The sequence below is a fragment of the Balaenoptera ricei genome, chromosome 9 (genome assembly GCF_028023285.1).
Source record: "Balaenoptera ricei isolate mBalRic1 chromosome 9, mBalRic1.hap2, whole genome shotgun sequence".
NCBI classification, from domain to species: Eukaryota; Metazoa; Chordata; class Mammalia; order Artiodactyla; family Balaenopteridae; genus Balaenoptera; species Balaenoptera ricei.
Window position 1 is genome coordinate 50,201,055 of NC_082647.1, and position 16,089 is coordinate 50,217,143.

Genomic DNA, 16,089 nt, shown 5'->3' on the forward strand with positions numbered 1-16,089 from the left:
GTGTTACTAGCTTTTGTCTCACCATACCTATAATGCTCCTTTGTTTGTTTTAAGTGCTCAGCGTAAATTTGTTGAATGAGTGAATGAATGACTTAGTTTTCTTTGAGAATTTTAGAAGAACCAACAGTGCTTAACCATTATTATTTTAATACCTTTTCCCCAGTATTATTTTTCTAGTTAGGTGTTTTGCAAAATATGTTCTGTGAGTACCAGTTCCATAAAATATTCTGTGAAAAAAGGGTTCCATTGACAAATAATTTGGGGAAATGCTGCATACTAAATCTTTCTCATAGAAATTTGATCAAATATATTAAGGGCCTCAAGAAGGCTGGACTAACAAAACCTGTTTAACTTTAATTCAACATTTCCCAAACTTATTTGATCATAGAAACCTGTTAATATCCCATAAACACACTTTGGGAAATGCTGCTCTGATTTTTATAGTTTTCATCTCATAGAGTTTATTGCAGACGTTTTCCACAAAGCAAACTTCAAATTTTGAAAATTGTTTTTTCAATTATCCAAAGAGATATAAATTATGACTAAATATGATTAGAATGTCCAGATTTAAGTCAGGAATTACTAACTCAGATTTTTTGCCTTTGATGTTTTGAACCAGATATGATCTTGATGACCTTTTAAAAATGCCTGTTACTTCAGGCATTAAATTAGTACATTTAAGAAAAGGAGATACATATTTTACAGGCACACTAAGCTGAGAGAGCCCTGCACCCCATGATATGGAAGCATTTCTATATTTCCCCTGAGCTCGGTAAAAGAGACAGTTGTCCTTACTCATGATTTTAATACTGTATGTTAATCTAGGAAGTAAACCTATAGCAGTGCCTCCTTTCTCTCAAAATTGTATAACTGGATAAAGTAGGAAAGGCGACTAATTTTATTTTTAGTTTCAGTATTAAATCCTTTGTTTTATTCCTACTTTATTGTTTTTAAAGTAATATCTGACTAAAACTGAAGTCATCTTTTCTTTTGAATTTTCATCATATGGGATTCAAATGTGCTTTACTAGTTTAACTGTTCACTGACTGGTTAAGAAACCTACTTTTGTTTTGTTTTGGTAAGAAATTCTTCTGTACTTGCTTTACCACTCCTCTCCATTCAAATACTTTGTTTTCCCCTCACATCTTTTTATAATTAGCAGTTTTGTTTTGCTTTGCTTTTTAAATTTAGAGTTTGATTTGTACCAATTTAGGAGATTTTTAAAAAAAGAAAAGTTGTGTTTTAGGGGCTTTTGCAGGGTGGGGAGGTTGGAGGGTGGTGATGAGAGGAGATAGTAGTAAATAAAAGCCCAGCAAGCTTTCAACTAGACGGGTTTTCCCACTGGCTTACCAAATCTGAAAGAGCCACGGATTTGTAGTGGGTTTGTCTAGCAAGTTCTAAGTCCCAATTCTTGGATTTTCCCTACATGAAATTGTCATATTTCCATACTTCCTTCTGAATAAGACCATTATCTGCAGACCTCTTCTTTTGGTTCCCTTAGATGTCCTTTTTAAAACCAGCCATTCCAAATAACTCTGTAATTTTAGAATTAAAAGTAATACCTAGAAATGTTACTTAAATATTATACTGTAAAAGCAATATGACCAAAAAATATTCTATCCAAAAATTTATCCAAAAAATTCTAAATAAAAGCTAATCAACTGGATATTTATATTCACTATAGTAAATGAAATTCTGACTTTCGTTTTATCTTCAACAGACAAACAACAGAAAGGTGAATTTGCAATAGAAGGCTACAATGTCAGAATGAATAACACTCTTAGGAAGGATGGAAAGAAAGATTGCTGTTTTGAAATCTCTGCTCCCGATAAACGTATCTATCAGGTTGGAGTTTTTATGTTGCCTTGAAATTAAGTTGATAAAACTTCCTGATTTCATTTTTAAAGACATTAACATTTTGTTCAAACAACTCTTTCTGACATGTTAATAATAATAAAAAATTCTGGGTTTTATACATTAAACATTTGTATAAGGGGAAATCAAGTTTTTAAAAAATTCCAGATTAGTTCAAGTGATATCTTCTTGAGAGAACAGGAGATATGTAATTTATCAATTACTTCACATGTTGCGTTTTATGTCTATTTTAATGGAACTGTGTGATTTCTTAAAAGGATTACATGGCAGAAAGAATAAAATTATCAAAAGAAAAATATCAGAATGTTCATGCATATTGTATTGCTTAGACTTGTGGGAGAAAAGGAAGGCAAAGGCACGCATCAGCTCTGCAATTCAAGAGCTATCAGCCAGCATCAATATGGAATGCATGTTTAATAAGTTTCAAATATCTGAGATTGCAGTTGAAAGCCAGTTAATTAAGTTGTCAGGTAGTGTGTTGGAATCGGACAAGAACATTTTTAAGAAAGCTGTACCCAGCAGTCTAGAGAAATTCATGGGTGTCTTCTAATTGTCAAGGGCAAATTTTGTTCATCAGTTCTGTCTTTGACATTGATGAAGAGAAGCAGCTTTTTTTCCTGCACAGCTGCCAGCTGCTGATCGCAGTTTCAAATCCATCATCCTCTGCTTCAATTACATAAATTTGTCAAAATTAACTGTACATTATAAGAAGCATCCTTGCAAGGAAAGTAGTACTAGACATGAAGAGAATTACTAATGGTCTTAAAGAAATGGAAAGAATGCAACATATACCTTTCATTACGGTGGTGATTTTTATTGCTATCGTTTGTTTTTTATTAGTTCACAGCAGCTTCTCCCAAAGATGCCGAAGAATGGGTACAGCAGCTGAAATTTGTATTACAAGGTAAGAGCAATCAATTGAACAAGTTATTACAGTCTTTAAGTACTGAATAACTGAATAAGTTGGAGTTTCATACAAAGAAACTTATTGACTTCTGTGAGAAATGACTAAAAGAACATGACTGGTATTAATACATACCATTTGATTCAGATTAATAAAAGCATCTTTTCTGCAAGTACCATTTGGCAACTTTGAAATTCACATATTTATGCCACAATCAATTTTTTTAAATGTTTAAGTTAAGGATATAGCATATAACAATATTGTGACTTTGTAGGGCTGCATTAATTTAGGTAATAGGGTTTTGAAAACCTCTTTTGCATTCTTTAAAATTCTGCTTCCTGAAACATGTTTTGTAGATATGGGGTCTGATGTTATTCCTGAGGATGATGATGAAAGAGGGGACTTATATGATGATGTTGATCAGCCTCTACCAATCAGCAGTTCACCAGCAAGCAGCCAGCCAATTGATGATGAAATTTATGAAGAACTTCCAGGTATTTATTTATGGTGATTCATTTAAGGATTTTAGGGATTTTTTTTAATGTCATATATCATCAAGAGAAGAAAATGGTGAGCTATTAAAAACAAGGACAAAGAAAATCTTCAAAACTCTGTTTTACGAAAATGACTCTGCTCGAGGTTATTTCAAGTGAGTGGATATACTTTTATGAAAAGTGAATGGAATGTTAAAATGAAGCAGATACAGTCCTAATCTCATGGGACTTTTGGCTCATTAGCATTGTTTATGCTACATAATTTTTTAATTAAAAAATTGACTTGCCTTACAGTTTTTTCCAGCAACTCACACATCATTTTTTATTTATACATCTTGGAACTTCCATTAACCAGAATTTCTATGCACACCCCATATGTCAACAACTTCTGCCTCATATATTCCTCCTTGCTGTAGTGTATTGCATTGTCTTGGAGGAATATCGTTGAACTATAAACAAAGGCCTTTTGAGGCTTGAAGTTTCTGTACTTGATATTTTATCATTCTACATTTTCAGGCATGGTTTAGTGTTTCAATGCCTCAGTATCTGTTATGTAACATAAATTTAATTGTCTATTAGCTCTTTGGCTTGTAGTTTTGAGGGTCAACCTAAAACAGAAAGAACATTTAGGGAATTGTTACGTTACTAATACTCTAGGTTGAAATGAGCCTTTTTCTGGTTATTAAAAAAATCAGCCATTAGAGAAGGAAAAGGGATTATAAGTAATATGTGTGATATTTAACTGACATCTCATGTAGAAAGGCTATTTTTCTTTGAATAGAACCATTTAACAACACTATAAACCTTTAAAAATGATTTAACAATACCTAAAGTGTTCAAAATTAACATACAAATGTGATGTTCAATGTAGTAAGCAGAGCATAATAACTAGCACATGGATTTTAGAGTCAAAAAGTTTGAATTCTGACTATACCACTTACTAGCTCAGTGGCCTTAAAAGTCAATTTTTTCATCTATAAAATAAGGATAATTTCATGAGGGGGGTGGTGGTAAATGACGTCATGGATCTACAGCCCTCAGCACAGTGCTTGAGTCATAGCACACCCACAATAAATTGTCACATCATCATCATTATTTTTTTTTTTTAATTAATTAATTTATTAATTTTTGGCTGTGTTGGGTCTTCGTTTCTGTGCGAGGGCTTTCTCTAGTTGTGGCAAGCGGGTGCCACTCTTCATCGCGGTGCGCGGGCCTCTCACTATCGCGGCCTCTCACTACAGATGTTCTTCTTCATCACTTTTTTTTGGCCTGGGGCCACATAATCATTGTAAATAACTGGTTACTCTTGCAGTAGTCTTACTTCTTGCTGTGGTACTGGAAGAAATCTAAGCTGCTCTGGTATTCCTTGCCCCTGCCTGGGATCCCAGTTGCTGTACAAAGTGATTGAGTTTGGTAGAGCCTGCAACTGTGCCCCTGGGAAGGAAGCTGGTGTAGGCAGCTGTGGAATGTCTAGTTCTTCTTTCTTCCCCAGTGTAACCGAGAGCCACTTCAGTGTCTGTACAGTTCAGGTTGGTCAAGTTTGAGCCACCCACTAGAAAGGGGATTTTTTTTAGTGAAAACCCTGAAGTTGGCTCTTAGAGTTAGAGGTTTTGTTTGATTAAATATCTAAAACTAGAACAGCAACTTTTTTTCTTTCAGAAATGCTCTCTCAGGAGAAGAGTTAAGCTAATTGCTTTCACTTCTGTGAAATATGAATATAATTTTGAGAGGAGGTGAAAACAGTGGAAAAGCAGTGAACATACTTATAAACTGTTGGTATTTTTCCAGTTCTGTACAAATAACTGTGTATATCGGAAATCTTACTGGTTAAATTCCCAGAATTAATTAATACTATCATTTCAACACGATTTTCTGTCCATTACATGTAGTTGAAAATTAATCCTCTTAGTTGAAAGATGAAGCATAAAATGTGTTTGAAGAAAAATCTAAGCATTCAGCATGTTACTTTAAAGCATAAAGTTCTTTTTCTGAGAAAGCAGAGCTCTTACTCAAATAAATGTATTTTTAAAATGCAAAATAAACTTGCAGTGTTTTAAGTCTCAAGAATAATAGTAAGATAACATTGCTTAAAAATTGTGTTATAAACTATCCCTTGAAAAATGTTTATAATTTTATGGGAGTGTAAATAGTTTCATTGTTTTCATTGTTTTTCAGTTAGAATATTCTAACTATTACAGCAGCTTCTCTTTAATTTCTTGTTCATTAAATTTTAACTAACTTCACAAAAGAATAGGAATAAATTTATAAGGTTCTTTGCATTTAGGGTATTTATACATATGTAGAGAAGAATTGAGACAATGCCATTTCTGGGGAATATTAAAGACATTTGGTTTTTCTTCAAATATCCTAATGCTTTGACATCTTTTATGTCTTAGTACCTATTAGCATAGGCCAGTCATGTTTTCTTACGTGGTGATATTACTATTGCATATTTGTGTTTGCAAAGCTAATGTTTTGATCAAAGTGTGTTAAACTGTTTCATAACACAGTAATGAGTTCATTTGGCTTAGCACAAATTTCAGAAGTTACTACTCATTTTTTCATTAGAAATACAGAAGAAGGTTTTTGTTTGAATTTGAATCTCGAAAGGGGAAAGCAATACTTGGGAAATTGCTGCAGAAATCAACCCAGCTTGCTCCTCTCTTCTAGTTACCATGTCACCTGTAATTTTTTTCTATAATGTCAGGAAATTTTGCAGAAATAACACAACAAAAAGATTTTTTAAGATGTAGGCTCAATAAAATCGGCCTAGTATCACGAGTGGTAACTGCCTGTTTAGCCTATTAAACCTGTAGATTTCAGGGGAATTGCATTTGAAATTCTTCTGGCAAGTGGACAGGAGGAGAGAGGGTAGCATAAAATAGGACAACAAATTTCTAATCCCATTAAGCTATTTTTTTAAGTGTTAATTCATTCTTTTTTTTTTAAATATTGTAATGATAGATTAAACTATTCTAAGCCAGAAAAAGATGTTTTTATTCTTTCATCATTCAATTACATTTTAAATTTATTCAGTCCAACTATCTGCATCTAAAATGGAATATAAAGTAAATTGCAGCTATAAATTTTTTCCATGAAACTATTATATATATATATATATATATATATATATATATATATACATACATATATATACCCATATTTTGAACAGTGTTTGAGTACTTAAATTTGAAGCAATCTCCAGCAAATGACATGAAAGCCAACTTAATCAATAAATAGTTACAACCCCCCCCCAAAATATATTTTAGCTTTATTTTCTTGCTGAGTAATTATCACTCATATTACCAAGTTAATAACAAGATTATAGAAGACCCTGGAGTCTCTGGTATTAACATCATTCCTGATTTCACCAAACAATTTTTTTCACATTCCTTCTTTGGAATGCAATGGAAAGATGCCAGTTGACTTTCACAGAATCACACATATTTAGCCTTTTAATATTGTTAGTCCAGGCAGCCTGCTGGCATTCCTTTTCCTTAAACTATGGTACTGAATTATAAAGTGTGGTGATATGGTGTCCTGTTATATGGTACGATAGATAACTAGATTATCATTTTTTGGATGGTTTCAGCTCTGAACTCTGCTGAGAGGGTTACCTGAAGTTATAGAATATAAGGAAAACATCCATAAATTAGTCACCTCACACATCTAACTGTAGGTTTATCTTTGCTGAATATAAATGTGATTTTAGGGTTCTTCATTGTTGCCTCTTTCATAATACAGCATGAAGCTTTGAGATATAATTTTGCTTGTCATGTTGCTTTTCTCTACTTTGCCGTCGGCATTGCAAACAAATTCTCTTCATTACAAGAGATGGTTTAATATATATTAAAACCCGAAACACCTGTGTGCGTGCAAAACATATATTTCTAACTGTAGAGAAATAAACTAACCTATTTTTGCAACTTGGCGCTACCTCTGTGGTTCTCAACCACGGGAGATTTTGGCCCCCAGGGTGCATTTAATGACTGAATTCCTGGAGGCATTTTTGGTTGCCACAACTGGTTGTGTGTATGTGTGTGTGTGTGTGTGTGTGTGTGTGTATATGTTGCAGGCATCTAGTGGGTAGGTGCCAGGGACGCTGCTAAACATCCTACAAATCACAGGACGGCCACCACAACAAATAATTATCTGACCCAAAATGTCAATAGTGCCGAGGTTGAGAGACTCTGTTATAGAGGTATAATAGATGGCTTTTGGTTTATCACCTTGTGTGTGTGTGTGTGTGTGTGTGTGTGTGTGTGTGTTCCAATAAAACTTTATTTACAAAAACAGGCACTCCTTGGGCTATAGTTTGCCAACCCCTGAACTTGCAGTTCTCTTCCATTTGCCTTCTGACCCATTTATATCCTGCACCTTTACAGTGCTTAGCATACAGAAGGAGCTTAATAATGATTGATTAAGCTAGTGAATTAGATGTGAGCAATAAAACCACTAGATTACAGTGTTAAAGGAGCAGAAACAAGAAGTTAATTACTAGGAGTGTAATGGTTAACGGACAAGAGAAAGAGACATTTGTTGGCAGCTTCATGGTTTGAGGTGAAGTCATTTGTGATTAGTCATCATCACAGACCTTGAACTGTGAAAGGACAAAGAATCACCAGTAGCAGTGAGATACAGAGCAAGACACTTGGCATCTGAGCCTCAATTTCCTTATTTATGAAATGAGGAGGTCATTTCCATCTTCAAGATAATATAGCAGATACATGGGTTTAAGGGAGTGAAACAGATCCGATCCAGATCCTGGCGATATGACTTGGGTTGTGGAACATTACAGCTCTCAGTTTCCTCCTCTATAACAAAGCCGATAATTCCTCCTTTAGAGAGTGATTAGGATGGTTTAGCGCAGGGTTTCTCAACCTCAGCACTGTTGACGTTCTGGGCCAGAAAATTCTTTGTGTAGGGGCTGCCTTGTGCGTTGTAAAATGTTTAGCAGCATCGCTGGTCTACACCACTAGATGCTCGTAGCACCCCTATAATGTGACAACCAAAAAAGCCTTTAGACATTGCCCAGGGTTTATCACCTTTTTATCTGTGTCTCTTGAGTTGTAAAAGCCCATAACCCATGCTTCGTATAAGTTTATTTTTATGGACAAAACATAGGTTTTCTTATGTAAGTAAAGCTAGGAATACATAGAATGGCTCTAGGTCATAAGGGACCAGCTGGACTTGTCTGTCACTGTTTACTTCAAGGGACTGAGGAGTCTTAGAGAAATGAGAAACCCATGAAAGATTAAAAAAAAAAAAAAGGAAAAAAGGAGGGAGGCATTTTCTCTGTTTTAATGAGCTGCGATCTGTGAAGGGAGAGTCTTTTTTTTAATATTGTAAATATGTGTCTTTCTTGTATAGACACTTGGCTTATCCTATTCTGATAGGGTTGTTCATTTCAGGCTGAAGTGAAAGACCTATGGACGAAGGATTGGATCTTCTTAAAGGGAGTCAGGCCACCTGGGAGAATGCAGGGCCAAGCAATTCCAAGGCCACCTGGAATTTGACAGGTGGCTTTAAGAGGAGAGGAAATCCAATAATGGTGTTTCTCTTCCTTTTGGGACCTGGATTTTGAGGAGATTAATGGGCCTGAGATGGCAGGAAAAATGGTCTCTGCTCCTGAAGGTCAACAGGGAGTCCCTGAGGGGCCCTACCGGGGGAATCAGTGAAGATGCACTCACCTGAGGGTACGTCACACCATGCCACATCAGGTGGTTCTTTATTATTCTCTGCACATTAGATGCTCACTGGAAGAATCTTAAATATTGCCAATGGACATAAAGTTAATAAGTGAAAGTCATTCACCTTCTACTCTAAGTAAGCATTGTTAACAGTTTGATATAAATCTTTTGTCTTTTTTTAGCCCATTTACAAATATGCAATGTTTATACTTAAAAAAGAAGAGATCCTTCTTTTCATTTACTTTCTTCTGCCTTTTCTTTTAATTCCTTTCCTTTCATTTTCTTCCTGCTTCCTTATTACCTTCTTCCTTTTCTCATTCTGTTATTTTCCTCCCTTCCCTTTTCCATTTCCATTCTTTCTTTTCTTCCTTGCTTTTACTTCTTTCATTCCACAAATATTCTTGAGCACCTGTTATGTGGCAGGCATTGTACCTAGGTGCTAGAAATCCCTCTGCATTCTTACACAGGCCTTAAATGGGTGCAGCTACACCTTCCCTTTCTGGCCCAAGCCCCTTGACTTATGACTACATCCTTAATTCCCCATGTTTATTTATGTCATATACATATATATGTATATATACATATATATATTATCGTGTCTCATGACATGAGTTAGTTGTTTTTGCTTTTCTGATATATGAATCCTGTCTTCTGGCAGATGGTGTCAAAACTATCGTGACACCTTCTCTCAAGGCATCCTCCACTTCCCCTCTTCCTCTCCATCTGTCTCTTACCTACTGGCTCCTCTCCCTGACCCATACACACAGAATACCTTTCTCTGTATCTGTGACCAGTAAATTGTTGTGGTTGAGCAAGGACTTTGGAGGCAAACACACATTGCTTTGAATCCCAGTTCTGCTCCTCACTATGTACTTTAGCCAAAAGAAAAGTGAACACAGAGGTAAGGTGGAGAGTCCAAGAAACAATAGTGAACATAGAAATAGGTAAAACATGTCAGTAATGTTAATTATTGATTATTTTTCAATGAGCTTTTTTTTTTTAATTTTAGGAAGAGTTAACACTAAATTTAGCTTGCAATTTTAAAAATTAGCTGGGGCAAGATGGAGATGTGGGGTAGTGCCAGTGTGCCAAGTGTTGTCTTATTCAGGAGGAAGGAGGAGAGAAATACTGAGTAATTGTAGTCTTTGTTAGGAAATGCATGTTAAAATTTCAGAGTAAGTACTAAATAAGTAGGAATGCAATCTTAGGGTTCCCAAAGCAGCAGAAGGGAGATAAAAGATGATCACAGAAAAAATTTTAAATCCGAAAGAAGGCAGGAAGAAAGAAAAAGGAGCAAAGAGAAAATATAGTTTAAAAAAAGCCTAAATATAAAAATAATTACAGTAAATGTAACTTGATTAAAATAATCTATTAAAAGACAGAAATTATCACATTGGATTTTTTTAAAAAAATCTAGCAGCATTCTTAGAGGAGATAGTCCTGAAACTAAACCACATAGAAATTTTCAGAGTAAGGGAATGAAAAGAGATATACCAGACAACCCTATTCAAAGAAAGCTACTATAGCAGTGTTAACATCAGATAATGTAGAATGTAAGGCATAAAGCAATAATAGGACTACAGAATGTCAGTATATAATAATAGTAAAAGAAGATAAAGTTTAAGTGCATCTAACTATATAACTTTGAAGCCTATAAAGAAAAAACTTATAAGACAAGTTTGACAAATCCTCAATCACCGTGGGAGATTTTCACATACCACTTTTAGAAACTGATAAACCAACGAGGAAAAAATTAGTAACTATATGGAAGATTTGAACCAAAAAAAATTTTTAAATTGATTTAATCTATCTAAAAAGATATATGTTCTTTTCAGTGCACATAGAATATTCATAGAAATTGACTATAGTATATAAGTTCATAATTGAAATATCAACAAATTTCAGTGAATCTATATCATACAGACTATGTTCCTTAACTACAATGAAATTTAGTTAGAAGCCAGCACTAAAAAGATAGCTTAAAATACCCAAGCTCCTGTTTGGAGCTAAAAAATAAATTTCTGAATAGCTCATGAGTTAAAAGCAGAAATCACAAAGGAAATTACAAAATATGTAGTTCTGAAAGACAATGAAAATAGTACAGATAAAAACTTGTGGCATGGTACTTTGAACCATATCTAGAGAGATATGGTGAGGAATAAGACAAATGAGAAAATTAATCCCTAATGAACTTGAGAGAACAATTTGAAAAAAAGACTATAAAATAAATACGTTTAAATGATTAAAAAGATAAAGGAAAGAACAGAAACTTTAACAAGAGAAAAAAATCCTATGGAAAAAGGACCAGATTTCTTTTTTAATGAACCAAATCGAATCACTAGAAATTATTGATGGTTTGGAGTATTTAACCACCAAATTCTAAATTTTCAGACTCACATATTTATGTTTACATTGCCTAGGGAACCATTAGAATACATATTAAAAATTATGAACCAGAAGGTAAGCAAATGCCAACCACTCTAGTCATATTAAAATGCTAACATTTATAAAGCAAGGAGAAAAATCACACTAATGGAGCTGGGCTATTAAGATTTTTCTGTGAACCTTAGATAAAGAATCCTAAAAGTGTGCCAGAAGGTCAGGTATTCACACTATAGGTTTCGTATCTATACATAAGTGAGTACTTTACCTTTTAACATCGAGAAATCTCAACAATTATTTTCAAGGCATAGCTTCTCATCACCTTTGTATCAGACTTTTTAACTGGAGTCTTCATTCTGCCGATATGATTTGCCTCCCATGTAGAGTATGAACAGATCAGAGCCTGCTTTTGTTTTTAATTCTTCTATGCTTTCATCAGGTAGAATATGATAAAGTTTGTTGTAGCTTCACAGAAAGTCATTTACTTCTTTAGGTACCCCCCCCCTCCACCAAATCCCCCCCCCCCCCCACGCACATCCGTATACCTACATGAACATACATCTATAGAGATAGTCTGAAGCAGGAGAGCATCAAGCTTCACTATTTTTGCAGATAGGTCAGCTGGGAATATTAGCTTTCTAGGAATCCTCAAGTTGCTTAGTTTAAAGCAGTGATTAATAAGAATAGACAGGTTCAACAAAATGTCAGTGATAAATATAAGCACTCTTCATATCTGGCCTCAGCAAGTGCTGCAGCTAAGCAATGAAAAGCCTTCAACGAAGTGGGGGAAAAAATCCAGTCCAACTTAATTAAGCTCGAGTGAAATTTGACCTTGATTTTGTTTCAAATAAAACATTCTTCTGTAGATTTGTCGCTCTTCATTAGAACTTCTTTAGAATTCTTACGAAGAAATGACAACTCCTTATACCTACTTATCCGTTAGTCCCTTTGTCCCCTATTACAGGAGTTGAGATGGGGTGGAAAATTTTTCTCATAGACGAATAAGAAAGTTCATTTGCAGAGTGGTATTTTGGAGCTCTCATTGGAACCAGATCCCAAATCTACTGCCTCCTCGTCTGGGCCTCTTTCCACATTCCTGATCACAGTTCAAGGAGCCACAGCTTAACTTTGCTTCTTTCTCTTTTGCATTAAAATTCTTGGGAGAGCTCTCTTTGGTCTCTGTCTCCATTGTCTCTTCTCCAGCTCACTCCTAAGCCCTGGCAATTTGATTTTCTCTCCTGATCCTTTACCTCAAACAGCTCCCTCAGAGTCACCAGACTTTCCCAGTCATCAGTCTCTATCCTCAAATTCATTACTGGAAATTTTGTTTTACTGGACACCCCTTTCTTTTGGAAACTGTCTCCTTCTTTGGCCTTTCCCATTTTTAGTTGTTACATATAATATTTATAAATAAGCATCTTGGCCCTGTTTTAGATTTCCTCATTTCCTGATGCTTGCTGATTGTTTCAGATTGTTTTCCTATTTACCCTTTATTTCTTTAATGGTAGAGCTTTTGGTTTCTACTTTATCTTTTCTTATTTTCTCATTATATGTTCTTATTATTATGCATCTAATTAATTGATTGAAAAAAATATTTTTTGGAAACCTATTACATGCTAGATTCTGTTCTGGCTGTTGGGAGTTTAGGCATAAAAAGGACAGATCATAGTAAGTGCTACAAAGATAAGTGGATGATGGGAAAAGAGCGACTATTTTATACTCTGTGGTCAAGGAAGAGGTGACATTTAAACTGAAACCTCTTGGCTAAAACTGGTACATAAATGCAAAAAGCCAAGTGAAGCACCTTCTAGGCACAGGGGACACCGAGTGCCAAGGCCCTGAGTCTGGAGAACGCTGAGGTGTTCAGGAACCAGAAAGGAGGGCCAAAGGTAGCCCTGCAGAGAGAGGTTAGAATGAAATTGGAGAGCTAGGCAAAAGTCAGGTCAAGCAGGACCTCTGCAGGCCAGAAGTGATGTTTAATGCAGTCTCATGTGCATAAATGACACCTGAAAAATGTGTGCTGAGTTACTAAAGTGAGGCTGACGTGTTTAATTATGTGAGGTTGCCCATGTACATCAAAAGCTATCCAATGGGGGCTTTCCTGGTGGCGCAGTGGTTGAGAATCTGCCTGCCAATGCAGGGGACACGGGTTCGAGCCCTGGTCTGGGAAGACCCCACATGCCGCGGAACAGCTGGGCCCGTGAGCCACAACTACTGAGCCTGCGCGTCTGGAGCCTGTGCTCCGCAACAAGAGAGGCCGCGATAGTGAGAGGCCCGCGCACCGCGATGAAGAGTGGTGCCCACTTGCCGCAACTAGAGAAAGCCCTCGCACAGAAACGAAGACCCAACACAGCCATAAATAAATAAATAAATTAAAAAAAAAAAAAAAAAAAAAGCTATCCAATGGTCCTATATGATGAAATATTTGGATTTGAAAACTCTTTCTCTCTTTACACTCTCTCCCTGGGCAACTTTGTACCTTCAAGTATGATTACATGTACAGGCATATGGTTGGAGCAAAGTAAAACATCTTCACTGAGTAGCTAGTGATTCTGCCTCTAAAACCTCATCCATCGCCAGCTCTCTACTCACTCAGGCTTTGATGATTTCTTACCTGCAACGTTACAAGAGCTCCTAAGTGCTCTCCCTACTTCCTGTGTGTGTGTCTCTCTCTCATCAAACAACCCAATAATCTATTCTACACACTGCCAGCAGATTGATCTTCCTAAAACACAGCATAGTAAAATTAATCCCTTGCTCAATAACCTTTATGGGTCTCCACTGCCGAGTTTGGTCAGTCCCAAACCCCTTCCATGATCTGACTCACATTTACCTTTCCAGTCACATTTGTGCCGCTTAGACGCCTTATGCTCCAGACAGACTGAACACTTAACCACTCTTTATTCCTGCTCTGTGCTTCGCCTCAGTGCCTCCATCACTTACATTGCACTAGGTGCCTTGTACTAAATCAAGATGTTGAGCTAATAAAGTAATTAAAGGACAAAAATTCTGTCAAATAGCATATAGATAAAACTTTTGGTTGATTAAGTTTTTCATTTTTCTATCCATAAAGTTCACAATCATTACAAGATACAGAGTGGATACTGAGATGATGAATAGCCCTTGTCCTCAAATATGCTATAATTTAATCAGAGAAATAGGTATATGAATATCTAACTATAGAAAAACCCCAAACTAAACATATATAGATAGAAAGATCTATCAACATTATCTATCTGTCTGTCTACCTATCTATCTGTCCCACACTCATACCAATCCCAAAGTCCAGTAATATTACTGTACACCTTGTCCATATTTTCCCTATCCACACTTATGTAGAACCTTTATAGTCACCCATCAGGAACAATGAAAATACCTTTGTTGATTCTGTATATTCCTTACACAACTGTATTGTATTGGTTTAAATAGTGTTTTCTCTAAACCTGTTTAGGTGAATCATTTACAGTTATTCCATTATAAACAATTAAAATACCCTTGAAGGTTATGTGTATCTATTGGGCACAGTACAGTATTTTTATAGGTATAGAATGGTATATTACTAAACACAGTGTAGTATTAACATGTCCTCTACCATTCTGAGTGTTATCACTTTTATCAGGAATATCTCATCTGATGTTGAGACAATATATATATATATAAAAGAATTCAAAACCTCCTGTATAAGCTAATTAATACTTTTTCATTTAATGGGGAAAATATTTTCAAGAAAAACAGAATTCAGAAATTGAATAGCTCTCTACTGCCTGTAGGATAACGACCAAACACCATACTTTGGCATCAGAGGTCTTCTACATGCTGACTGAAACATTCTAGTTCAGTCCCTATTACACTGCACCAACTCTCCAATTTCAACAAACTGACTTTTACTCTTCATTCTCCCCAAACATCCGCTACTTTTCCAGCCTCACATTTTTGTTCATATACTCCATCTCTATGGAGTGTTCTCAGTTCAGTTTCTAACCAGTTCCTTCCCACTTTCCAGGCCCACATCAGATCCCATCTCCCCAGAAAGCCTCTTCTGCCCATCTCAGCATGAAGTGACCTCTGCTTCTCTGAACTTCTATAGCACCATATATTTGAAAATTAATGACACACAGCTTGATGGCATTTTTTATGTTGCTATCTACTGTTCTGTAAATCTGATATTCATATTTTACTTTTCATGGGATTAGTTATTCAGCAAACAAACAAATGGATGGATCATTATAACTTATCTTCATTATATTTACAAGCTCCTCAAGGGCAGGGATCAAACCTCGTGTTTCTTGGCACCCCCAGAATACTTAGACAAGTGCCTTCCTCATACGAAGCCAATAAATAATACCTGAATAATGTAGTCTTTAGTTAGAGGGGCCTGTTAGTTAAAGTCAGAGAAATCCTTTCTCTATGATGATTCTTTTCCTAATAATACCAATTACTACAGAATCCTAAAAGAATGATTGTACTAAACAGAATACTATCAGTGGTGTATTGAAGTATGACTGATCTTCCAAAACCTCATTAAAATCTAACATTACTTTTCCAGTGAGCATAATCTCAAGTAAATAAACTTGTGAAATGTAATACATTGAGTGATGAAAAGGTCTAATATCATCAGTCTTCTGTGCCATTAAAGATAGATCATCTACTGTGAGCAACAGGACCAACTTGAGTTACCAGTTCCCTATGGTAGGTTAGTCATCTTAAGCAAGACATTTCCCAGGAAATGACATTCTCCTTTGCT

At 35.6% G+C, this 16,089-nt stretch overlaps 1 protein-coding gene across 4 annotated transcripts in view; it reads left to right on the forward strand.

The window, feature by feature from the left end:
* SKAP2 (src kinase associated phosphoprotein 2) overlaps nucleotides 1-16,089 on the forward strand; it is a 307,658-nt gene that overhangs the window by 251,662 nt on the left and 39,907 nt on the right. For all 4 annotated transcript variants that reach the window (XM_059933743.1, XM_059933742.1, XM_059933745.1 and 1 more), the window contains 3 exons: nucleotides 1,721-1,845; nucleotides 2,716-2,779; nucleotides 3,136-3,273. In XM_059933743.1, the coding sequence (XP_059789726.1) occupies nucleotides 1,721-1,845; nucleotides 2,716-2,779; nucleotides 3,136-3,273 (327 nt within the window). The remainder of the gene's footprint in view (nucleotides 1-1,720; nucleotides 1,846-2,715; nucleotides 2,780-3,135; nucleotides 3,274-16,089) is intronic.